The 26144-nt window shown below is 33.6% G+C and overlaps 1 protein-coding gene across 3 annotated transcripts in view; it reads right to left on the bottom strand.

The window, feature by feature from the left end:
* The window catches only part of LOC111049851 (5'-nucleotidase domain-containing protein 3), a 32636-nt gene extending 6816 nt beyond the window's left edge, over positions 1–25820 (bottom strand). Inside the window, exons 1-9 of one of the 3 annotated variants that reach the window (XM_039434809.1) lie at positions 25575–25814; positions 19587–19762; positions 17418–17645; positions 8663–8689; positions 7118–7252; positions 6130–6287; positions 5445–5631; positions 4355–4495; positions 2971–3122 (exon numbers count right to left, since the gene is read on the bottom strand). In XM_039434809.1, the coding sequence (XP_039290743.1) occupies positions 2971–3122; positions 4355–4495; positions 5445–5631; positions 6130–6287; positions 7118–7252; positions 8663–8689; positions 17418–17645; positions 19587–19762; positions 25575–25743 (1373 nt within the window). In that variant the 5' untranslated portion in view covers positions 25744–25814. Of the gene's footprint in view, positions 1–2970; positions 3123–4354; positions 4496–5444; positions 5632–6129; positions 6288–7117; positions 7253–8662; positions 8690–13155; positions 13162–17417; positions 17646–19586; positions 19763–25574 lie in introns of all 3 variants that reach the window. The other 2 variants (XM_039434814.1, XM_039434816.1) reach the window with 2 other exon arrangements.
* Between the last annotated feature and the right edge of the window lie 324 nt (positions 25821–26144).

The following is a 26144-nucleotide window of genomic DNA, read 5'->3' as shown; positions in this document are numbered from 1 at the left end:
TTGGACCTATGGAATACAACTATGGGGCTGCACCAAACAGAGCAACGTCACCATCATACAAAGATTCCAGAACAAGGTGCTCCGAAACATCGTTGATGCTCCCTGGTATGTGCGGAACAGCGACATCCATAGGGACCTGGGAGTCAACATGGTATCCTGTGAGATTCAAAGGTATGCAGAAAATCATGAAGAACGGCTCCACCAACACACGAACGTCGAAGCAATCCAGCTGCTAGACAACGGAGGGTTGGTGCGGAGACTGAAAAGAAGGAAACCATTTGAATTGGTGTGCAGTGAAAGTGGTGTCTAGTGAAAAAGCAGAGCAGTGATTGAGTGAAATCTAGCTTAAGTAGTACAGTTAATAGATGTACATAATAATTATTAGTAGGTAGCAGTAAGAAATTCTAAAGAGAGTTTCACTGTAGTCCATATTATATACAATTAGTAAATTAGGTTTGATAAAATTTGCTCATTAGTCTCAAGACTAGATAGCAATAGTAATGTGATAAAAAAAAAAAAAAAAAAAAAAAATGCGAGTAACAATATCAATTATTGTAATCTTTATTTATGAAAAGGCAGAAAAAATATGACGGTCACTGAGACCGTTATATAGTTGAAAATTGCAAAAAATGAATATAAGTGTTAACTGGATCACAGTTGTGATTGGTAATATAATTCGATAAAAATTAAAAGAGTGTGGAGGAAATCGTCCACAAACAATAATCTATCAGTTTTGAAAATTCTTAGTAGGAGTACGGTTCACATCCAAATGGTAAAATATAAGGCAAAACTGTAAAATATAATGTATGGTTTTTATATCAATAATGTTGAATTACTTACTTACTCCTTGGCGCTACAGCTCATTCAGAGCCTTGACCTCCTTCAAAAAACCTCTCCATTCGTCTCTATCGGCAGCCTTACGTCTCCATCCCCTGACACCCAGCTTCCTAATGTCGTCCTCCACATCCTCCAGCCAACGCTTTCTCGGACGTCCTCTCAGTCTTCTCCCTCCTGGGTTGTTCCTCAAGACCTTTTTTACAATTCTTGAGTCACTCACCCTCTCAACGTGTCCCAGCCAACTCAAACTCCTCAGTTTTATCTCGTCAACAATTTGACATTTCTGGTACAGATCACGCAGCTCTTGATTTGATCGTATTCGCCATTCACCATTAACATATACATGGCCAAATATCTTTCTCAAAACCTTTAGCTCCCAAATATTTCATAGATCCTCATCCTTCTTTGTGAATACATGATCTGTACACAATCTGTCTTTTCTGAAGCCACACTGATAATCTCTAAGTATTTCCTCACAGTAGGGTTTCAGCTTCTTGCCAATTATCTTTGCTAGTATTTTATAAACTATGCTCAGCAAAGCAATACCTCGGTAATTGGAGCAGTCAGTTCTACTGCCTTTTCTATGAATGTGATATATATTATGGAAGTTTGCCATTCTACTGGCATTACTTCTTCTTACCATATTTGATCTATCAAGTGGAGTAGCCATTCCATCAAGTCTTCATTACCTACTTTGAGCATTTCGGCCGTTATAAGATCCTCTCCCGGCACCTTATTGTTTTTGAGCGATTGGAAGGCCTCCTTCAGGTCACACATTGTTGGTTGTTCAATAAACTGATCTGAGCCAATAATATTGATATCATCTTCCTCTTCAATATTTTGACTTAATAAATCATGAAAGTATTCTCTCCAGCTATGCATAATCAGCTCTTCCCCTCCCAACAAATTTCCTTCCTTATCCTGACAAAAAGTAGTTCGAGGTTGAAAACCAGCCTTCCCTTCTCTTGTACGGAGATACATCTTTTTAACTTCTTTCTCTCCAGCAAAAGCCATAATTTCGTCAACCCTGTTCTTTTCAAACTCTCTCTTCTTTTTGCGGCACAGCTTGCTTGCATGCCTCCTCTTTTCTTGAAAGGATGCAGTTGCGGCCCTCGTTTTCCGACTTATTATTCTCATTCTTGCCAAGTTTCTTTCTTCCAATGCTCTCAAACACTCATCATCCATCCACGTATTTCTCTTTTCCTTCTTCTCATACCCAACCGTTTCCAGTGTAGCTTCCGTAACAATCTGCTTGAAATTTTCCCACTTTTTTCCACTGTGTTGTTTTCTCTTTCACTTCTTTCCACCATTTTTTCCGTTAATTTTTAATTGTATGCCTCCCGAATTCCATATTCTCTGCGCAACCTCTTGCTATCAAATTTCATTTGTTTCTCACTTTTGAACTTCTTCATGTTATTAATTCTTTGCCTACTTAATTTTAACGATATAGTGATCTGTATCACAGTTTGCCCCTCTGTAACTTCCCACATCTAATATGTCCGAGCCATGCCTTTTATCAATCAAAACATGATCAATTTGGTTTTGTGTTATTCCATCTGGCGAGCTCCAAGTCATTTTATGTATGTCCCTATGTTTGAAGTATGTGCTACTAACTGTCATATTCTTATCACCAGCAAAGTCTATCATTCGAAGTCCATTGACATTACTCTCCTCATGTAAGCTGTGAATACCAATCACTGGCCGATAGCATAATTCTCTATCAACTTTAGCATTAAAGTCACCAAGTTTTAATTTTCGTATTATGGTCGGGAGCTTTTCTAGATATTTCTTCTAACATTTCGTAGAAAGAATCTTTTTCATTCTCATCTGCTTCATTTGTTGGCGCATGTACACAGATCAGGCTTATGTTGAAGAATTTTTCTCTTACTCTAAATACACAAATTCTTTCATTGATAGCATTGAAGTCCATTACTCTATCTTTATAGTTTTTGTGCACAAGGAATCCGGTTCCAAAAGTGTTTTGTGTATGGCCACTGAAGAATAATGTATGATTCCCTAGATCCATCATACCATTTCCCTTCCAATGTTGAATTATTTTACAGAAATAATAGAATCGAAATTCCTAGTGGGAAATTCAATTGTTATCTATCGCAATCAGAAAAGAAGTCATACCTAAGCTGATCACGCTCCTTGATCCATTCATTGACAGCAGCAATTGTGGCGGCGTCTTCATGGTCCTGCCAGTCTTCAATCAGCTGAGTCAACATCTGCAGCCAGTTCACATTCTTCTTGAATTCAACGTTGTTCAGAGTTTCAATTTCATGCTGAAAAAAGTTCAATTCTAGTAATTTAAACCACTAAACCAATGATGGTATTAAAATTCAAATACATGAAGTAATTCTGAAATCGAAATGTTGTTTCAGTGAAATAATGATACGTAAAGTAAATTATGCCTACAGTGGATTAATACCTGAAATTCTTTTCTTGTGACCGATCAAGCATAATAGATTTTAAATTAAAAATTGCGATAGTAATGAGTTCTCAATTGCTCAAGAGTAACAGACTTGGAGCTTACTCAAATGACAAATCAATAACCTGTACATCGTATGAATGAGAGTTACTCATCATTTAATTATTTCAACTAATTTCCTGAACTATATTCAATTTACTACTGTACTCAATTTTTCGCTTCTTCAATATTTCCAAATTCGTCTATTTCCTGGCTGTTTCGAATGCCTCAAAGATGTTGAAGAAAGAATATAAATCCATGTAGCATTCAGCTGATCAAGGAACAAACTTCTTTTATTCTACTCCATTGAATTATTTTTCTATTTTTACATCATCTCATTTTTTATGTAATTATATATTATAACAATGGGAAAGGCACAACAGGCTTCTGCCAAAATCTACAACTTCTCAAATTTACAGAATGATTATAGGACTACTTATAAACTCTATTCTCACAAAATATTTGAAAATTAAAATTATTAATTAGCAAAAACAGAACATTTTACTAACAATATATAGAATAGAATATAGAATAGAACAATTTGGACATATTGAGCATATAATTGCAAATTCCTAATATGTATGAGCATCTCAAGGTACGGTCTGTGTGAAATGGTAATATAATAATAATTGAACTAGTGCTAAATGAAAAATGATTACTGAGGCCAAAAATTTGCTTATGAAATGAAACCTTCCACACAAAACAATAAACGGTTTGAACGATTTATCAATTTTGGCTGAAAAAATTGAACAAAAATTCTATTACCTAGTAATAATTACGGAAGAACTCTTAAAAAACATTTACATTATCTATTTCAATAAAATCATCTAAAATTTCTCTGAAAATATTATAAGAGATAAACAGAAACTAACAGCTCCTGCTCTGACATTCCAACACAAGCAGATTTTATTATTGTAATTTATGTACTTTCAACCAAAACAAGTAGAATATAGTTTGCATTTTTATGGTTTACAGTTTATAATATGATTGATTGATTGTTATTCTGATCAAGTTCATATTGAATGTTACTGTTGATAAAAAACTGACAGTTAGCTCGCTGATTATAGCCCCAGTTCTCCAACCATGTTCCAAGGTGACATCGGCCAAGTCACTGTAGGGATGATCGCCAAAGTAGAGCACTTCACTTCCTCGCCAACCCGTCATGTCTTGCAGCTGGGCTACGGTACCCTGCAAAAAGACATACTATTATAAACTGCTTCTTTCGCTGAGGTTAACTAAAAGATTCAGCTAAATAATTCAATATTACCTTAACCATTCATCCCATAACCTTAATCTATAATACAAGGTGTTTCCAAACTCCCCACCAATATTCTAGAGCATTGTTCCTGGGTACGAAACATATCCGAATATCATTTTTAAACAGTTCGAAAGTCCTTAGTTACACAATTTTTCAAACTCAAAATAAAATGGCGGCCGTTTAAAATTGTATTTCTTAAATAACCAAAAAACTGTTGATTTTACAAAAAACTATAGGAATAACTTTCTATTGTCCTAGGGAGTAAAGTGGTCCCTAGGACTAAAATTAACTCCATGAAAATAATATGGGAAGAAACTCTATATGTCTAACTCTCTAAGCGCCTGCCTGTGTTAATAGGAGCTCAGTACCACAGGTAAGAAACTATCTTGAGATGTTGTTCAACTGTAACATACTGTGGTTTCACGTCTGTAGTTTTAGGATATGATTGAAGTATGGCTTTTAGCTGTGGTGGAGAAAAAAATTGTGTAGATCAAGGTAAAAAGGAATTCTCCCATAGGAGAATAGTCGTCCTTGGTTTGGCCGAGGGCTCCAAACATTCCCCTCAGGAAGAAAAGTCTCAATTTTCCCCTAATATAAGGATAACTGTTCAATCCATTTTTGGTTTGGATTTTTTGAACAGAATTTCCTTTCTATTCCATTTACAGATCAGAGAGAAAGAGAGGTTCTAATTCAATTATCTATTACTCAATCGAAGCAAACTAAAATTATTAATTTCTAATCCATTTTCTCCCCATAAATCGAAATTATTACATTTTTATGTGGTGGTTAGTATTGCAACATACATCAATAATAACTGAATTGGTAGAGATGTGGCATGACTAATGACATTTTCTGGTGAGTGACATATTTGTGTCCTACCTCAAAGTATATGTTTCCTTTTTCGAGTGCGGTGACTCTGTCCCACAGTTGAGTTTCGCTGTGTTTGTCGTAAAGTCGTATCGGACGCGATTCGTCGGTGAAGAACATCGGCTTGCGAGCCTGCACTATGATGACGTCAAAGAACGACTCCCAATCTGGCCCAACCATCCACTGCATGCCTTTATTCCTGATAGAAAATTAACAATTCCAAGGAATAGTTTAGTATAGGGATAGAATAGTAGGAAAAGCAAATACGGAAATAGCGTTTTTTTGTATTTGTATACAGTATTTCATATTCTGTACTACATTCAACCCCACGGAAATAGTCCCATGGAAATTGGAACAGATAAAATTGTCCAGTATTTCAAGTTTTCTTTATTTGTGTTTATTGACTGAAATAAAAAAAATCAAATAATATCAACATATTGCGATTCAAAAGAAACCCCCTAACCTCCCTAACCTTTCATTTTACTTTTAAAACATAATGAAGGTTACCTTTTAGGTTATATACATCTAATTTTACAGGCAAGACAAGCTGATCTATCGGATCAGGCCAATCTGAGGGGCTCCCTTCATTTATGTTAGCTAAAACGCCTTTGATGATAGTTCACAATTACTGTGGATATGATTCACCACTATTTTCATTGTATAAGAACATTATAGATCATTTCTTCCCAATACTCACACGAAGTTATGAGGACTGTTGGTGACTAGGAAAAGCTTTTTGTTAGCTTTCACCAGACGTTCAAAGTACAACCTCATGTCCGGATTCTTCTCCAAGTAATGAGGAATGTTCTCTTGGAGTTTTTTGTGCATTACAAGATGGCTGGCACTAACTGAGTTCTGAAAAACAAAGAAAAATATAGATCGATAACTTGTATTAATCGAAATTAGAATGCATGAAGAGAAGAGGATGCTATTTATCAATATTTGAATCGGCAAGATCAAAGGACAATTCAATTTATAAAAGGAATGATATGCATCTTCTTTATTAAGTGATAAAAACGTGGTAACAATTTCAAGTATTTTCCTTCAATATGGATATCTAGTGCAAAATCACAAGCTACCACACAGACAGTCTATAGTGAGTTTCATTTATTGTCAGCATTCCTTAGCTTAGACCAATGCTGAGACTTCAAAGTAAATCTGACCATAGGAAAACCAACACCTTAACAATCTTGTCAAGAGGATCTGATCACTAGGTTAGCAAAATCAAAATATTAACAACAGTACATTATAAAACAATTTTCTCTTGGGCCTACAAAATTTTACTTTCTTGTTAAATTGTGTGGAGTTATCAGATAACACTGTATTACTCCAAACAAGATCAATTTTTATCTGGGATCAACACTAAGATAAAATGATAAGCTGACCTATCTATTATGTACTTACATCTTACAATGATATTTTCTCTTTTTAATTTATCGAGATAGTTGCTAATTGATCCCGCTTTCAATGGTATATTTTATTTTAAAATTGACAGTTGATTCCGCTTTGATCAGTACAACCGAAAAGTTTTATTTGAAAATATTGATAAGTGATCTAGATTTGAACAGCCTAGACGAAAAAACTCAGTTACTTTTTTTGCTGAGGGTGATGCCCACATGAGCTCTAGACTTGTGCATGGGCAATGACACAGTATGAAACAAATGAGAATGGACAGGACATCTGACCTTGACATCTCTGAAGAGAATCTCAGGATGATAATCGATGTGTTTCTGCTCGAAAAATTCGGCCACATTGCAAAGAAGACTCATTTCTGGGACTGAGAATAGATCGGCCAGCTGCACCATCTTTGATGTGAAGTACTAGAACAAATGTTCCCGCAAAGTATTCATCAGTTATAATAAATTTGAACATATAATATAAAGAGCAATATATAAACAATATACATATGAATGTGTAAAATGACATACTATAATTTAGTTACAAGGAAACGTAAATGCTCAATTTCCAGTGGCTATTAAACATTCAGAAAATAAATTGAAGAATACTACTCCATGTGAAAAATAATAATTTTCATACACATGCAATGGTGTGTCTGTGCTCTGTAGATCTGTAGAAATGCATTTATCTTTAAATGCATCTTTCTTTAACGATACAAAAGCAGTGAAGTCACGGGAAAAGCCAAAGAAAAAGTACTTTTTCAATCACTTTTTGGATACGATCATCTGAACTATGAATTGAATGTAGTGTGAGCAAAATGCACTGAGTACAGAAACTAATCCAAGCTTAAGTATTTAAAATAGATAAATAAACGCATTAATTAATATTCGAATGGCATTTGGTGGCAAGGGAAACCTTCGTGTGTTTCCACCTCCCTCGCCACCACATTTTAAGAACCAATTAAAAAGATAGAAGAAATTAATCTTCTGTCGGTAAAGCCCTGTTTTCCAACGAATATCCGCTCTGCTGGATAGAAAAGAATACGGTTGATTCTAAAGGGTGCGTTCATACATCTGTGAAAACACTTGCATATGAACCAATGGTATTCTCTTTCTGGTTAACAGAGCAGAAATTCATTGGTAAGCAGTGCAGATGCCTACGATCTGCGATTTATAAGTGATTGCAGTCTAATTACAGAATTTAGCCCTTTAAAGATCGCGATCATGTGGAATTTTGTTCAAGAATGGATAAATAAATCAAATTAAGTACAGAGTATAAAAATGCAATAGTCAAAGAAATCCATTACCAGTCTAGGATATTCAATATAATCCCCTAACGGTCAAGGATGCTTCTAAGTAATTTTAAAATGTAAAAAAAACTATATTCTATTTACTTATCTTACTATTATGTAATAGTTACTTATAATTTCAAGTAAGTGTTAAGGTAATTGAATTAGATGATAAATGACATTTTCACACATCCATAAAAATGTAAAAATTAATGTTAATTTAATGGATTAATAATTAATATCATATTTTGACAAAAAAGTTTGTTATCAGGCAAATACACCAATTCGGATGAGATATATATTCACTCACTATGTTCACTGTAACTATTACAAAATAAAATAAATTTATACACTTGACAATATGAAAAAATAATTTGGAATTAATAGATTAGCTCAATAAAATCATCAGATTGCTCACAATGAATAATCGTTATAAACTTTTCCGGATTGAATATGAATTTTATCACTGAAACTATAGCCAATCAAATACCCAATCAATTAGCTTTAAAGCTCAAGCAAAGCAATTAAAAAATAGATCAGTCACCTTTTGAGGCACGAAGCACATTTGTTTCTGCAGCCGACATTCCAAAATAGGTCACAATTTAAATCTAGAAAATCGAAAATCAATACACTTTGAGGAATGCGATGCAAACACATTGATAGTATTAATAAGCATTGTAATTGCTGATGTCTATTGATTAATAGATCTTAGAGTCCTTCTGACTCGAAACGCATAACACCCCCTCACTCAATACTAATCTATGTTCAAGTTGGATCCTTTCAACTTGTATACAAAATAGATTAATATTTGAAAAAAGTAGGCTATATTTAGCAATAGGTAATCAAAACACGTACTTCATCCAAATCCACTCAATGAATGATGTAATAAAACTTTACTCGATGTATTCAATATCTCCTTTCTTTGACAAGACATCAGAGCACTAAAAATATTACCTATCAAGCAAAATTAAGTTTTTGAAAACTGAATTCTCATATTTCTCTCTTTGGTAGAAACTTCAAGAAATAAGGAAGGATCTTGAATAACGATAAATTGACAAATAAGTATCATTTATCACTTCCGATTCCTAATTTTCCTATCTAATAAACAAGAAAGAATTTTCAACCTAAGTGGTGTATTATTTTTTCATAAAACGTACTATTATAACATAAATCCTACTAAATTTCTCATCAATGCATAATAACAATAGTATATATCGATAGAATGTATTGTTGGAATACATTTTAAATAAAGATAGTTCAATTTTCTTTAATCCATCACAATTATATTATCTCTATAAAGATTAAAATTTAGAAAAATGACTGACTCGCAATTAAATGGAACTATATGTATTTACAAAACTGTCTCAAAAACTGAAAATAAGGTGACTAGCGAAATAAAAATGGAATAGTTATTTTTGAAACTAGTGCGCAAAGTGACAGTTTGCTGCACCGAAAGAAACGTTTACGCACGAGTCGTAGGCGAGTGCAGAATGGTTTCTTGAGTGCAGCTGAGGAACTTTGTACACGTATTTCACATTAATTTTCCCTACAGTTACCATTAAATATGGAAAGTGGGTAATTTATGGGTAAAATGATGACTGAAATCCATCAAATGTTTGTCTGTGTAATTTTGTTATTAATAACAACCTTAATTTATTTGAAAATTGATAATCCAATTGAAAATTCATAATTGATAATTTATTTGAATTAATTATCAAATTAATCCAACTAATTTGCAAATTTAAATAATTTTGAGTAAATCTCAATTTCTAAATAATTTATCAACCAATCAATTTATAAATGAAAAAATATTATTTGAAATAATGAGTAATTAATGATATTCAAAATGTATAATTGAATATATTTAAATATTTCAATATTAAAAATAATCAATAGAAATATTTATAATATCAATTAAATTATTTGTAATCTATTAAATTATTGAATTGTATTATTAATTTATGTTTATGAATTATATTATTTTTAATGTAATATAAGTATTTATTACTAATCAATAATTCAACCAATTTAATTTTTTAATTTCTAATTTTAATAATTTATTAATTTTAAGTATTCATTTTGTCAAAATTACATGAATAATTTTCATTGAAGTTGAAAATTCTCAGCAAAAGTTCTCATTTATATTTAAACTTGAATTCTAAAAAACACTTTTGAAGTGAAAATACACTCACTTTTGTAGTGACGATCGTTTCGACCTGTTGTTGGTCATCATCAGACTGTCGACAGTCATCAGACTATAGGGATCAGACAGTCTGATGATGACCAACAACAGGTCGAAATGATCGTCACTACAAAAGTGAGTGTATTTTCACTTCAAAAGTGTTTTTTAGAATTCAAGTTTAATTTTAACAGTGAAAAAGTATGGATGTACAACAGAGTAATCATTTTTATTTATTCAAGAATCAGAAATAATACAGATAGAACAAATTCGCATTCAAAATACATGCCAACAATGTCAACAGCTGATTGGGATAACTGCAAGATGGCTGAACCGACAAGCGGAAAGAATCGTACCTAAGTTTGTTTCATCCAGCTAAAAAGTACTAAAAAACGGATTCATAAATTTAGACTTATGGCTCAAATTACCGAGAAAAATGCTCAAAGTAAACTGAAAAATATTTATAAAAATAACATAGACAACAGAGAACATTTATTGTAGTATTCTAATGTTTTTTTATCATTTTTATTTACATGGATATCAAATGGTAATTATTTAGCCTCAAAACTCGAATTTTATAATGTGTATTTGCTACATTTCTCATTGCTTGCAGTTGGAATAATAATTATCAATAGAAAAGAAACATTATTTATTATTAAATGATCAGAAGTTATTATTTAGTTATGATTTAGATTAACATTATTCTTGTTTTGGATTTCTATATTGGAATTTCATCATAAATGTAGCATTTGGAATGATTCTTATCCAACCACAGTCATTGTTACCAACTTAATTTTGGTTATTGTGCACTAATCCTCCACATATCCCACCAACTATTTTGTGTTGCCATGTTGCAAATCTGGAGTACGAAAAGTAATCACTTTGCGCACTAGTGCGGAAAAGTGATTCTTTGAGTTCTGTAATCAGTGCAGGAATGTTCACTTTTCAAGGTAACTGTAGGAAAAGGAATATTGTTTCATTGAAGTAACAATTCAATTGAAAACAGTTCATCTATACAGCGATTCTTCATCTAATTTGTAATTTTCTATAATATTAGACATGGAGCAAAGTCCCGGGAAAGTGTACCGTAATAGTTTGATGAATCAAGATACAGTAAGTCTTTCTCTGTGGCCAATATATAGCATTTAAATTGATTATTCACATATCTAATCATGTAAGTACTATTTAGCAATACTAATCTCTGATTGGTGCATGAAGAAATATTTTTGATGGAATAAGAAAGATTTTTGAGCGAACAATTTCCGACAGAATTGAATTATTTTTTATATGAATTGTTGAGGCATAGACAATAATATTGTCACATATTATGTACAATTCGATGTCAAGGCAATCTACAATGAAGCTAAGTTCTTGATCTACGATTACGATTCACTTAATAAAGACGTCAAACTACGTCAAATGTATGTATAATATATCTTAGTAAATATTGACAACAGGTAGAATCAAATTCAACGAGCGCTAATAAAAATATCACATGCATGTGCGGGAATCGAACCTAGCACCTTCTGCTTGCCGGACAGGCATTTATTTATCTATTAGGTTTTGAACTAATGCAAAAACAGATTGAAAACAGTTTTATTTTTGTCACATCCACATTTATTAGACTTCTACACAGGACTGCAGTTTCGTGTTGGAACCAACACATCTTCTGCTGCAGTGAAACTGCAGTAACGGTGTAAAAGTATAATAAATGTGGTTGTGACAAAAATAGAAACGTGTTTTTTTTTAATTATGGAAAAATTCCACATTAATTCTCATTCAACAGATTTTAATGCAATATACTGTATTTATTTTAGTGTGTATTGTTGTAAAAAAATTAGGACAAAATATAATGAGACTGAAAATCAAGTGGATATTGGATAACTAGAAGGGTCACAGCGACCAATAACAATTCAGCCACGCTCAACATTTTGACCAATAACGTCTCAAGTAGGATGAGATGAGGGACACCAGATATCCAGAAAGTGAGATCTTATTCTGTAGGGATAGAAAAATACGCTTCTTGATATGTCAGTTGCCATACAATTATCAGGTACTAATAATAATAATAATATCGAGTGACCTGGCTGGCTCAGGTCTGGTGTCAGAGTTTTCAGGTCGCAACTGATCAATTTCAGGGCCTCTGACATGACCTAACGACTGCTTTTTAATCAGGTGCTGAAAGTATGAATGAATCAAGATTCCAAACATTAACTATTGTTGCATCATCCAACAAACGATAAATTTAATGATGTTATATTCATGTGTGATCATCATTTGAAAAATTGAAGACAAGATAATAGTAAGTAAATACTAAGTAAGTAAATACAAGATAATAGTAATAGTAAGTACGATTTCATAATTTGCTCTAGTCAGATTCCCTTCACGCTGTCGGCATTGCTCATTGCGCAATTATATCAACGCTTTCCATTCAATCGATGCTTGACAATTTGAAGTAAAACTCACTATAGAACCGAACTGAGCACATAGTTTCACTTGAATCCATCATGCTTGAGTCATCATTTGGGTTGGGTTGTAAGTAGTCCAGTTCTACATTATTATTCTAAAACTACTCCAGTTCAGAACAAATATCCCAACAATCTACTTCATTTCCACTAAAATATGATTAGAGGATACTTTTTCAATTCCCATATTCTGTTCAAAGAGAGGAGGTAAGATAATTAATCAAAAGCTTGGATCATACATGCTTAATTGTTAATAAAACACACACAACAAACTAACAAGTTTCGTCGCATTAACAAACTAGCTGATGATAAGAGTTCTGATGCGTCAGTTTATATTATGCAGAGCAACATGCTAATTGCAGATCATTCTGCATGTTCGTTGTATCTAGTTACCTGCCGCTATCGAGCCACATAATAGCAAGGAACATTCAGCCCACCAGAATATAGAAAAATACATGCATTACACTATTAAAAATTAAAAAAGAGATATAAATGAATTTCTAACATGATCAGAAGCACATAAAAATAGTTCAGTCATTACTCACAAGATTCGATAAATCGAAAGGAGAAACTTTGAAACATGATATTATTTCAACTTAGTGAAAAAATAAATGCATTAAAACTTCCCATAAGCTTAAAAATCAGGTATAATTATTATTTGAAGAATAAATATTGTTGAAATCATGAAAGCTGAGAGAATTTGTTTACAAATAATTAATCATACTATACTATTATAAATTGCACTCATCGTTTTCATCGTGAATTTTGCAATTATTAACATGGGAGCATACGTTTACAAAACATTAATCATACTATTATAAATTGCACTCATCGTTTTCATCTTGGAATCGTTGAATATTTTGATAACTGATATTTAGTGCAAGCATACTCTTACTTTTGATAAAAATCGGACAACAATCCAATAATATCATGTACAGAATCACATGCATGAAGTTTGACATCTGACGTAGAACCACCGGCTGGTTCAGAACAAAATTTCTAAGAATAAATCAAATGGGAGAGTAAAAATTGGTAAAATATGGAGCTATCAGTTGACTAAAATATTAGATATTAAAATATTAAAGCATTCTAATGAATGCTCCTTTCAACTTTATCTGCTCTGTGTAGAAATTATAACTGATGATACATCATTATAATATTCTGTGTGGGAAATCAAATAATAACTACATCATAATATTATTTGTAGTATAAAAAAATCTAAAAAATACAATGAACGCTTTTCTCTATTCTAAAACAAATAGAAATAAATTGAACAAAGAAAAAACAAGTAGTAGAGTTCAGTTTATCTCGTCAAAGGTTCTGATGAAATAGGAGATGAACTCTTTTGACGAGTATTGAAACTTTAACAATATTCATTGTTCCATTTATGAATGATGAAGATTATGCTGATTGTCATGAGAAGTCAGCCTGTTATGAGAATATATTTCGCGGCTTTGCTTTTCTGTGTTGTGTAGTGTCGACTTTGTAAGTGTGTGAGTAGAAGTTATGGTAGGTACTAGAAAATCAACGATTTTCCTGGAGCATCAGCTTGGTTCATGACCTTAGAGGAATTTGCAACCTTAGCAAGGAATTTGTGTTCGATTGATTAATCAATCAAGCCTTTTTTGGTTAGGAATTTGGAAAATAGATGTCACTTGGGGGGAGAATGTATCTTGAATTGTAGTTGTACCATTCCTTTCCATTGGTGGAGATTCTGATGAATATTTTCAAGAAAATAGTAGCTGCCAATCACACTTAACTTTGTTTAGGTTGCTATAGTTGAGAATCTAGTATGGCCGATAACACGGCTGGCAAGCATACAGTGGCTTCACTCTGTGTCTGTCCTCTGTTGAAAGCAGTACCGTACAAAATATAGTCTCAGTATTTCGTATTAATCATGGCTTTTATGCCAGCTTTAGGCTTGGTAGTTTTTGGCTGTGGAACCATCTGTTCCAATAGCATATTTTAGTTTTTACCGCCTTAGTAAATGCTTTAATTATTATGTAAGAAGAGAGGATATCAAATTTGTCGCCTTATGATGGATATTAACCTCCTATAACCGCTACTAAAGGTACGTCATAAATTATAATATAAGATGGGAAATCTTGTAATGGAAGATGGTAATTGTAATTCAAACTGATAAATAATGGAAGAAAATGAACGGTATGCTCTTGTAGAAATGTAGAGTACCTATTAGAAGGAATCAAGATATTTTTGTTTGATATTATTTCTGAAGAGGAAGCTATTAACCTAAATTTAAATGACTGTATTTCCTGATGTTTGTAGTACTTTGTTATGAATTATATTAGTAAATTTATTATTGTATTTTGGTAATTTTGATTAGGAAGGAGACACCTATCATATAATTTAAACAGACTGAACAAACTAAGAACAATACTCGAAAAATCTTATTATGAAAAGTTATTCAATCAACTAGTGAATTAAAGTATTGCATTATGGAATGATATGAACTCACCTCTTTGTATATAGGGCATGACCCTGATCACAAATAAATTCTATTAAATCAAGATATAAAAGTAATGGCTATTTGTATTTCAAAGTATTTTTGTATTTGAGTTTCGTATTGGAAGAACCTAAATAATGTTGATTTTATGATATAGCTGAAGTTAAGTTAATTTGCATTATCCTAGTTTATTTTTTATTCTAACAGCGGTCAATGTACGGGTCCATGAATGTCTGGTGAACGTGTGTCTTTAAACTGCTGAGATGCCTCTGACTGATGGCGGTCATGGAAACCAAACCTTATTAGCTTGGGGTTTGCAGTCTCCTGTCCCATCTGGACGTGTAGAGCTCAACCACCGAGCCTCAATTGACGAAACAGCTTTGAGGTAACAATTTTTTCCAAACTAAGCAAACGTCCCAGGAATTCCGGATGTGGCAGAATGGGTTTCAGTGATTATAGACTTTCAAAGGAGGGAAAACGTGAACCATTTAATCAATTGAAACGTGCTGAATTAGACTCATCTTTTATTGTTAAATCGTAGCTTTGGGATTTGGACTTTGAGGATTAAATAAATTACAAATTTTATGAATTTTGTTTGAATAATAGATTTTCGGTTGTATCTTTACATTGAAATATGTGGCCATATTTTCTCTGTAAGGATCCAGCTGGGAATTTCCGTTTACTTCAAATTCATATTTAATAAACTACTAGGTAAATTACTTAGAGTTGAACTAGTATATCAAATGTTTAAAGGTCCATTATTGATAAATGTTTTTTTAATGATATTTTCATTTTAAAGTTGTAAAGAATCTATTGAAGTTTCAAGGTCCCTAGCCTTTTTCTAAATTTGTTTTGATGTCACATATTTTTTGAATAGTCTTCCTATATATACCGTGATGTGATCCTTTGGGAACATTTGTCTTTGAAGCTTTTATAATTGACCGAGCGAAGTGAGGTCTAAGATTCAAGTCGATGGTTTGGCATTTCTCTTGATGTTTAAATGGTTTGAATGTTTATATGTTGCGCATTTACGGCGAAACGCGGTAATAGATTTTAATGAAATTTTACAGGTATATTTCTTTTTAAATTGCGCGTCGACATATATACAAGGTTTTTGGAAATTTTGCATTTCAAGGATAATATAAAAGGAAAAAGGAGCCTCCTTCATACGCCAATATTAGAGTAAAAATCAGACTATAGAATTATTCATCATAAATCAGCTGACAAGTGATTACACAGATGTGTGGAGAAGCCAGTCTATTGCTGTATTCCCATAAGGTCTATAGTTTCAATCAGGTACTTGTGGATTAGAATAATGCGTGAGGTATACTGTTCACAGAACTACTAATATAAAGATATAGTAATAGATATCGGGGATTATTAATATTTTGATAGTGTTGCACTAAGAGTTTTCTGAATTTTATTTTGATCTTTCTTTTAAATATTTATTGTTATTTATGATTAACTTCTGAGAAATATCTATGGTAACATTCAATTATTATTTCTGAAATTAGAGTCCTTTAAGATTCTTATGATTCAACCTGAAACGTTTTCAATGTAAAGCAGACAGAGTAGGCTACTATCGAATTATCTGTACTGGAGATAACTTTCTAAATTTAGTAATTCTATTTTCGGTTTTCATAATGCAACTCAATTTTTGTTTTATTTACTGTTGAATTTAACTGTTAAAGGCGACAATATACTTGATATCTTCTCTCTATTTCGTTGTCTCTTTTGTCATTTCTGGATTCCCGTTCTCTAGCATCAAGTATGTTTATCAAGCATTTCTTTTATCAAGTTATATTGTGTGTGCTTCTAAATTCCAAATTAACTTTCTAAATTCATAGCACGGCACAAAACACAATAGAATTTTTAAGACATGACTTGCTTTAAAAAATATAATATAAACATTTTAAATCGAGCTTGAGAAAGCTAAATAGTTCAATCACAATAAATCGAGCCACATCACTTTAGAGCCCTTTTCAGTTTATATTATCCTTTGCACATATCAACGCCTACCTCAGCCAACAATATAATAACATTGAAACCATTTGAGTCCTCTTCAGTTTATCTGTATCCCTAAAACATATTTATGTAACTTATGTCTAACTCAGCCAAAATAAATCAGTATCAAGATAATGCATGCAGCAATGATATTGGATGAAGAAACAAAATTATCAGCAAAACATACTTGAGAATTTCTGCCATGGGTCTCAACCAGAGCCAAAGGTATAATTTTGTTTTTGTAAAGATGGAGCACTTGCTGGTCTGAGACGGGGGATAAGCCCCGGTAGACCGTTCCCAGCTGGATCTGCAGGAACGAGTCAATCTTCATCAGCAGGCCTTTCTCAATATCGTAATGAAGGCCACGTACTGCAAAGCCCGGTTTGTATTCCAATTCAGCGATGTCACGGGGATACTGCAACAGTTCAAATAAATTATAGATAAATAAATATTGAATAAATAGTCGTGGGAGTAAATCAGACGCCAATCGTAAGAATCACTTGAATTTCAGTGGAATCAATTATGAATCATTCAATACTGATCTCACTAGTTAATCTTACCGATCTTACTAAGTTGAGCAGTTTTCACTCTATTGAAAAGGAAACAATGATCTAGGTTGATGAGGTTCACTTCAAAATGTCGCACTCACTTCGTTAATATTGTACGTCACTTCATGTATTATTTTATTGATATAAATACTAATTGTTTGTATTTTTGTAAGGGTTTTCTTGTTCCTAGTTTTTAATAGTTGCGCTATTTACTGGTGATTTTATCGAACGACAGAGTTACACTATGAGTTCTTCCTTACAGCCGAATTGATGCTGATTTGGTGAAAAATAGATGCTAAGTGACCTGGCTGGCTTAGGTTGAAGTTATCAAGTTGCATCTGATCAATTTCAGACAAACCTAAGCCTCTAACATGACTTGACGACTGCTTTATTATGCAGCTGGAACCAATAGTTTAATTTGTCCATCCGATACACGGGAGTGACCTGAAAAAATATTTGGCATCGTCGACAAGATTCGTCGAACTAGGGGCCTCTGGTTTACAAAACCAGCGTCCAAACCACTCCTGCTGATTTGGTAGTGAGCATGGGCTGTAGCTACCCAGAGTTTGGGTAATTTTCAACTCCAAATGAAAGTAGGATTATATTTCAGTTTTATTATTGGGGCTTGTTACTTTGAATGGATTTAATAAATTTCAATAGATTTATAATACGGAAATATTCATTAATAATTCATACTGAATTGTCTAAGAAGTAAATCATATAAAAACTGCTTGACTGACTGAAAATGTTACTGATTAACGTACTAAACCGTCTTGACCGATTGCCTGTTGTATCTATCTTTGAAGATTGTCAGTGAGTGAAATAGAACACGGAAACCAGATAGAAATTAATTCAAATACAATACTATAGAGACAATACCTATAGTATCTGCGTTTTCAAGCATCCTTTTCATGGATCACGTTACTGATAAGCGATTTTGCACCCTTTTCAATATTAACCTACCTCATCATTCCTCGACAACGAAGAAGTTATTTGAATTCATGCCATAATGACCAACAACCATAATTCCACCAGAAATAAGCCACTCAGTAAAATTTATACCTAGTTAAGGCTGTTCAATAGATTAAAAAAAAAACGTTTTACCGGTGATATTTTTCAAAGTTTTTCGATTTTTATACTACCAAGCTATCTAAATAAAAGAGTTTTCTCATGACATTTTTTCTGCTCATTACTTTTTGAGATTATGAGCGCCGAAAGTTTGTGATAGATCATTTCAAATCCGGTAAGAGATAGATTCGTGAAATTTTATGGATAAATTCTTCATGGTAGCCTATTGTTGATTGAATGAAACAAAAATTTCCTGAAAATATCAATTTTTGAGAAAGTTTATCATTTACAAACATAACTCAATTGGAAGTTATTTTTATTAACTTTTTCAAAATTGATATTTTCAGCACTTTTTTGTTCTATAACATGACCTTCAACAATACTATGAAGAATTTATCCTCAAGATTTCATGAAGTACCTCTTATGCTACCGAATTATAAATTATCTGTCCCAAGAATCAAAACTTTATAATTTTGATACCTAACTGATAGTATAAAACAAAAAAAAAACTTTGAAAAATATCACCAGTAAAAAGGTTTTTTTAGTCTATAGCACAGCCTTGATAGAGAAAGTCAAATAACAGGATATGATTATTTGGGTTCTGATAATTTATTGTTACTGGCTTGTGACAAACGTACACAATTTTGTTGGACTGTCTAGTTCACTAGCATCACAATAGAGTCGTGTACACACGGCAATATCTGAATTATTGGAAAAATGCAGTGAGTTAGGCTACTTACCTTGTATTTTTCAATAAGTTTTTCTCGTCCAAGATTATACAATAAGTAATCCATTGTTGGTTTGTACATTGCCAAGGTATAGTCATAATCAAATCCATACACATTGACTTCATCAAGATCCAACTCATTGCAGGCAAAGACACCCTTGACGTTAACATCTAAAGGAAGTTTCTTCGCTGAAAAAATTGTAAACAAATGAATTGTGAAAAAATTCAGAATACACCATTTTCCAACAATTGCAGATATATTATGTGAGTGAGAGCATCGCGAGGTTATTAAATTATCAGTCCAATCATGCCATAGGCCCCATAGATTTCAGAATTCTGCGCAAACACTCAAGTTATTGTTTTTAAATCAGTAGAGAATACCTTTTCTCAAAAAAACCCGAGGATTTCGAAATAAAATTAAAAAATCCAGAAGATGGGGTTTTTAGGGGTGAAGCCGTCCTCTGGCATGTCAGCGAATTTCAGATTCGAATTCAGAGCCCCAGAATGCATAAAACCATATACTGAGTGTCCCACCAAGGTTGTAACAGTCCATCCATCCAATCCATTGACCATGGATTCTACTTGACATTTCTGACCAAAAATGTCCAGTAAACTTTTTTCCTATCGACCTTAGTTTTAGAGATAAAAAGATTTTTCGATATTTTCAGAATATGCCTACTTCCGGTCATTAAATACTCAATAACTCGAAAACTACTGGTCAAATTTCAATTTCAAGGGTATTGTTGGAAAGAGAAAAACATTTAAAACAAGATTAATGTAATTTTATCTGTTGTTGAATATTTTGTAGTTTTTTTATTAGGGCTTAAACTTGAAAAAAATGCTATTCTTCAAATTCAAATTTCAAACAGATTTTTCTCCGGGTAATTATAGTGGTTTCAATATTTCAAAAACTTCTCCATTTCATAAGCTTTCGGATGTGTATAAATTAAAAAAGGCAAGTTCCATGATAAAGTGTTCAAAACTGCTAATATCTGGAATGAACACCTTCAAAATGAGGAAATTCACAAACAGCATGCATCAAGTGGTGATCCTAAAAGGGTGAAATCACCTTATTATTTTATGTAGCACATAGCCTAAATCCTATATATAAAATATTAATCATAAAATTCTACAAGATCCAAAAAAAAATAATAATTCAAAGTAGATGAATGACAGAATAAAAAAAACTTATGGCAATCATTCAGATGGTAATCAAGTTACATATCATGCTCACTGCTTACAGGAATTCAAAATAGCCTCCATTTCTGTTTATGCAACTTCTGCTGCGTTTCATCAAGCTTCGAGTTGCCCGTCTCACTTCGTTGGGCCGTGTATTCATTACTTTAAACGTCGATCGAATTCTGAGAATCAGTTCCTCCCTGGTCTCTACAGGTTCTCTGTAAACTTTACTTTTCACAACCCCCCAAAAGTAGAAGTCTATTGGAGTAAGATCAGGTGAGCGTGGTGGCCAACTTACGGGTCCACCTCGGCCAATCCACCGCCCAGCATAATTGTTATCAAGCCACCCACAGACGTTTCTAGCATGATGAGGGAATGAGGGAGGCAGCCATCCTCTGGAGCCACATATTCTGCCTCAAATTGAGAGGCACGTCTTCCATCAATTCGTGAAGCTCATTGACCAGAAAGTCCATATAAACTTGATCATTTATTCTTGCAGGGAAAATGAAAGGTCCATGTATGCGTATTTTGGAAATTTACAGTACCAGTTCTTGTGAACGTACTTTTATCTGTCAATAAAATGTTTGAAACACATTCTTGTGCTAAGATCCAACAGCAAAACTGCATCCTTGAAACAGTATCAGGTTCATTCAACTCTTGAACTGGGTATCATGAAATGGTCGGAAGTTATTGTTCTTCAATATTCTTTGAACTATCATTCTTGAAACATCCAACATCCCAGCTGCCCACCGGATGCTGGATCGAGGATTCTGCTCGAAATACTTTAGAATGATTCTTAAAAACTTCAGAAATTAAGACGGGCCTCTCGTACCTTGAAACTGATCCTAGACCCTTACCATCTTGACATCTGTCAATCTTAAAAACGTATTATGAGATGAGAGTTTTCGGTCAGGAAAATGTCTCCTTTATACTCTCTCTGCCACTCTTGAATTGCATCCACACTCTCCATACACCAATAACATGTTCAAGTACTCAATCAAGGTAAATTTCTTGATAATGAACGCGAACACTTCTCTACTAGACAAAGTTGATACATATCATGCCAATTAACTGGAGAGAGCACTGAAAATAGGCTGAAACATACACTTATTGTTATTTTATTCAGGATTTATGGTACAGGGAATAATGCAAGTTATTGAAAAAGTCATATCATTGTAGAATGTTGAAATGTTGATTAAAACTTGTGAATATTGTCAGAGATAAATCAGGTGATTTCACCCCTTTAGGATCACCACTTGATGCATGCTGTTTGTGAATTTCCTCATTTTGAAGGTGTTCATTCCAGATATTAGCAGTTTTGAACACTTTATCATAGAACTTACCTTTTCGAATTTATACTCATCCGAAAGCTTATGATGAAGAATTTTTGAAATATTGAAACCACTATAATTACCCGGAGAAAAATCTGTTTGAAATTTGACTTTGAATTTGAAGAATAGCATTTTTAGCCCTAATAAAAAACTACAAAATATCTAACAACAGATAAAATTAAATTTATCCTGTTTGAAATGTTTTTCTATTTCCAACTATACCCTTGAAATTGAAATTCGACCAGTAGTTTTCGAGTTATTGAGTATTTAATGACCGGAAATAGGCATATTCTGAAAATATCGAAGAATATATATATCTCGAAAACTAAGGTCGATGAGAAAAAAAGTTTACTGAACATTTTTTGTCAGAAATGTTGTGAAGAATCTATGGTCAATAGCTGTTACAACCTTGGTGGGACACCCTGTATAATGATAATAGATATTTAATACAGAACCATATAGGTAGTCTAATACTATGGCCCAAGTGCTTGAGGTACATTGGACGAACGACATAGATATTAAACATACCCAAGTTTCAATTTTGCATTTAGCCTATATTATAAGGCATTATAAGCTATATCAAGATTATTTATTACAGCTTTTTTATATTAAGTTATATTGTAAATATTCATTTTATTTTTAGTACGGTACCAAATTATGTTTCATTAGAACTCTTTCATCACACACTGACTTGTCTATGTGGGGAAATTTCACTAGTGTTGCATATTTTTTATTCATGTAGCCTACTGTGTACTGTACTGAATTTGTGAATAAACCTTTATTTGATTTGCTATTATTTTATAAACTAGATTATAACCTTCTGATAACTTATATTATAGGCTAGTATTATTATTTGTAATTGGGGATTTGGAATACCCGCTTCAGGGCGGAGGTCAGGCGGGTTTTGTTGATGGGGTCTGCGGGGTTGGCGTGTGACTGGCGTTTGCAACTTAATTGGTGGGCTGTGTAAATGTTTATGATTACTCTATAAATATCAATTATATTTAATTTGGTTTTTACTAATATTTCTTTATTGAAAGTAGGCTATGTACGGTAATTTTCCTTTACTTATAATATATATATATATATATATATATATATATATATATATATATATATATATATATTATTCTGGTACTGTAATTAAATTACTATTATTCATTTTATAAAAGGAGTGTAGATTGACAGAATACCAAAAATTTGTTTTTCAATGATGATTGCTTGTTTGTGACATATATGGAGTCACAGTTGGTGTGATGAGGTTTGTTGCAGACGAAATTGCTGTGCCCTTGTCTCATGTGCTTGATGTTTGTTTGAGTCATGGCTACTGATGCCCTGAAGTTGTCACGCACAATACCAGTCTATAAGAAGGGATACCCTGAGTCTATGAAGAGCTATCGACCTATATCAATCATTCCTGTGATGGGTAAGGTGCTTGAGACCCTTATGAAGGGACTGGTGTCCCATTTTGAAGAAAATCACCTGTTCTTAGATGCTCAGCATGGTTTTAGACGTGGAAGGTCAACGGTTACGGCTGTCTCAGGGATGATTACCGCATTGTTAGAACCTTTGAGAGGAGGGATTCTGTACATCTGGTCCTAGCAGATCTAAGCAAGGCTTTTGATTGTGTTCCTCATGGGATCCTTCTGAAGAAGCTTGAGAGTTTTGGACTGTGTGGTAATGTCTTGGTTACACTCATCTCCTACTTAGCTGGAAGGAAACAAGTTGTGTCCATTGGTGGTGCTTTCTCCCAGCCCATGAGGGATGGATCATAGCGTGCCGCAGGGATCAGTGATCGGCCCTCTTCTCTTCCTGGTAGCGATCAATGACCTTGGACTCATTGGACCTGTCTTAATGTTTGCATCTGATGCCACAATCTAATTAAGGGGGCAGACGGTAGAACAGGCGGAATTACATGCACAGAGAGTTTTTAGCAGTGCCAAACAGTGGTTTGTTGAAAATAGACTCAGCCTAAATGAGGGAAAGACCCAACAACTGGTCTGTGGACTCCATAGCCTTGCTGACTCTGACCACCAGGCTAATGTGAATCTCCTGGGTCTCTTCATTGACTTGAAGTTGCCATGGGCGGGTCACATTGAGGGGGTTTGTTCCCAGGTAGCGCGGGTGGTCTATCTTTTGCGCAGACAGAGGACCCTTCTTAGCCGGAAGGACTTGATCATGGTCTATCATGCTCTCTTTCATTCCCATCTTCTTTATGGACTTTTGCTGTGGGGACATGCGGCGGGCTGTAAGAGTGTGCTGATGCTCCAGAAGAAGGCACTTCGAGTAATCACATCAGTGGGGTATCGTGAGCACTGTGTTTGCATGTTTGTTTGACTGGGCGGGCATCCTCACTGGGCGGGCATCCTACAACCAGTGCCAACATACTCAGTTCAGTTTGCTGCATGTCAAGGACACCGAGAGCAGTCAAGTCCGCACAAATCGCATCTTAGCCCACGTACATAATACAAGGCAATTGATATTCCACGCAGCACAACTAGTAAGAATAGAAGGACTGTTTCCCCATTTTTGCCCTTCGCTTGTTCAACGACCTACCTGTCAATGTGAGGAATCTGCAAGGAAGCGACTTCAAGATTAAAATAGTGACGTGGCTGAAGAATAACCCATTCTACACCATCAGTGAATATTTCGATAAACACAAGGACAACATAGCCTGACCTGCTATCTTGAAAGTAAATTCATGACGCCATCCATCCAGTTCACTGGTTCTTTAATGAAGAAAAAGGAATGTTTTAACTATGTTATTTTTTGTAAACCTATAGGCCTAATATTATTCATTTCAATTTTATATTACCGTATCATTGTAGTATATAAGGCTACTTTCTATTTTATTGTGTATGTGTCAAGGTGAATATGAAAAAAGTTCCTATTTCATCAGTGGCATAAGAAATGTCTTACACACTTCAGGAATGAATAAAACTTGATAATGAATAGCGGCCAAATTGCAGCCTTCAAGCGGTACCTAGTGTGACTCTATAAGGCGCAAGCGGATCAAGGTCAAGAATACGAACTTATTTATGACGTGCCACTCAGTCTATTGATGGCAGAAATGATGGTAGAGAAATGAGTAGGCTCTATCAAGAGACCATTACAGTATATTGTCTTTTAATACGGTTATTATTGTATTTTTCTTACATATTTATTAAAATATACTCAAGACTACAGTTTCTTTTGAAAAAGTATTTTAAACTGAATGCTATGTGAGTCATCGGTATCAAAAGACACTGGTAAATGGTTAGCGTTGCTATTGATTAGAAATGTTGGCAGAGCGTTAAAAGGCCTTCAACATGACCTTGTTAATAATTAAAAAAATATTTTACGACACAGTTACTTAAATTGATATTTGATAGAAAGCATTATAACATCTATAATTGCATAGGTATAAACCAAGTTATTACATAGTAAATTGAAACGGTAAAGCAAACTATCTGTAAAGAAAACGATACGGTATAGGTACTAGTGAAACATACATTCGCACTTTCGTTTTGTTCGTAGATATGCTTCACTCGGAGATTCTTTAGGAGTAAGAGATTTTAATTGATTAAAATTTGCAAACTGTGATGAAACATAAGATCTAGATGATTCACATGAAATACTAAAAAGTTTTAAACATAACCTTGAAATCACGTTAGTATTCATTATAGGCACTTTCAATACTGGTTAACTCTTTAACTGTTGTAGTGTTGGCTGTTTTGTTTACTGGATTTTGAGCTAGTGATGGTATCGATTAATCTCAATAATCAAATATTTTTTAATCGATGTCAGATAGCTTTGATTAATCGAAGCATCGATAATTCCATGCCGATTAATCGACTACGACTCTACAATAGAGATGGGAAGTTCGGATCATTTTACTGATTCGGGTCAGTCGTTCACGTTCACTGCCGCGACCCGTTCAAAAAGACCCGTTCAATTGAACGGTTAATTTTCCATAGCTTTCCTATAAACAAGCAAAAAAAAAAAAAAAAAAGAGAGGCCCACCACAGTTGATGTGTAAAGACAGTAAAAACAGGGGTTGACCCCAGTTGATGAACGGGTCA

The sequence above is a fragment of the Nilaparvata lugens genome, chromosome 1 (assembly GCF_014356525.2).
Source record: "Nilaparvata lugens isolate BPH chromosome 1, ASM1435652v1, whole genome shotgun sequence".
Lineage (NCBI taxonomy): Eukaryota > Metazoa > Arthropoda > Insecta > Hemiptera > Delphacidae > Nilaparvata > Nilaparvata lugens.
This window is presented reverse-complemented; position numbering and strand designations above follow the sequence as displayed.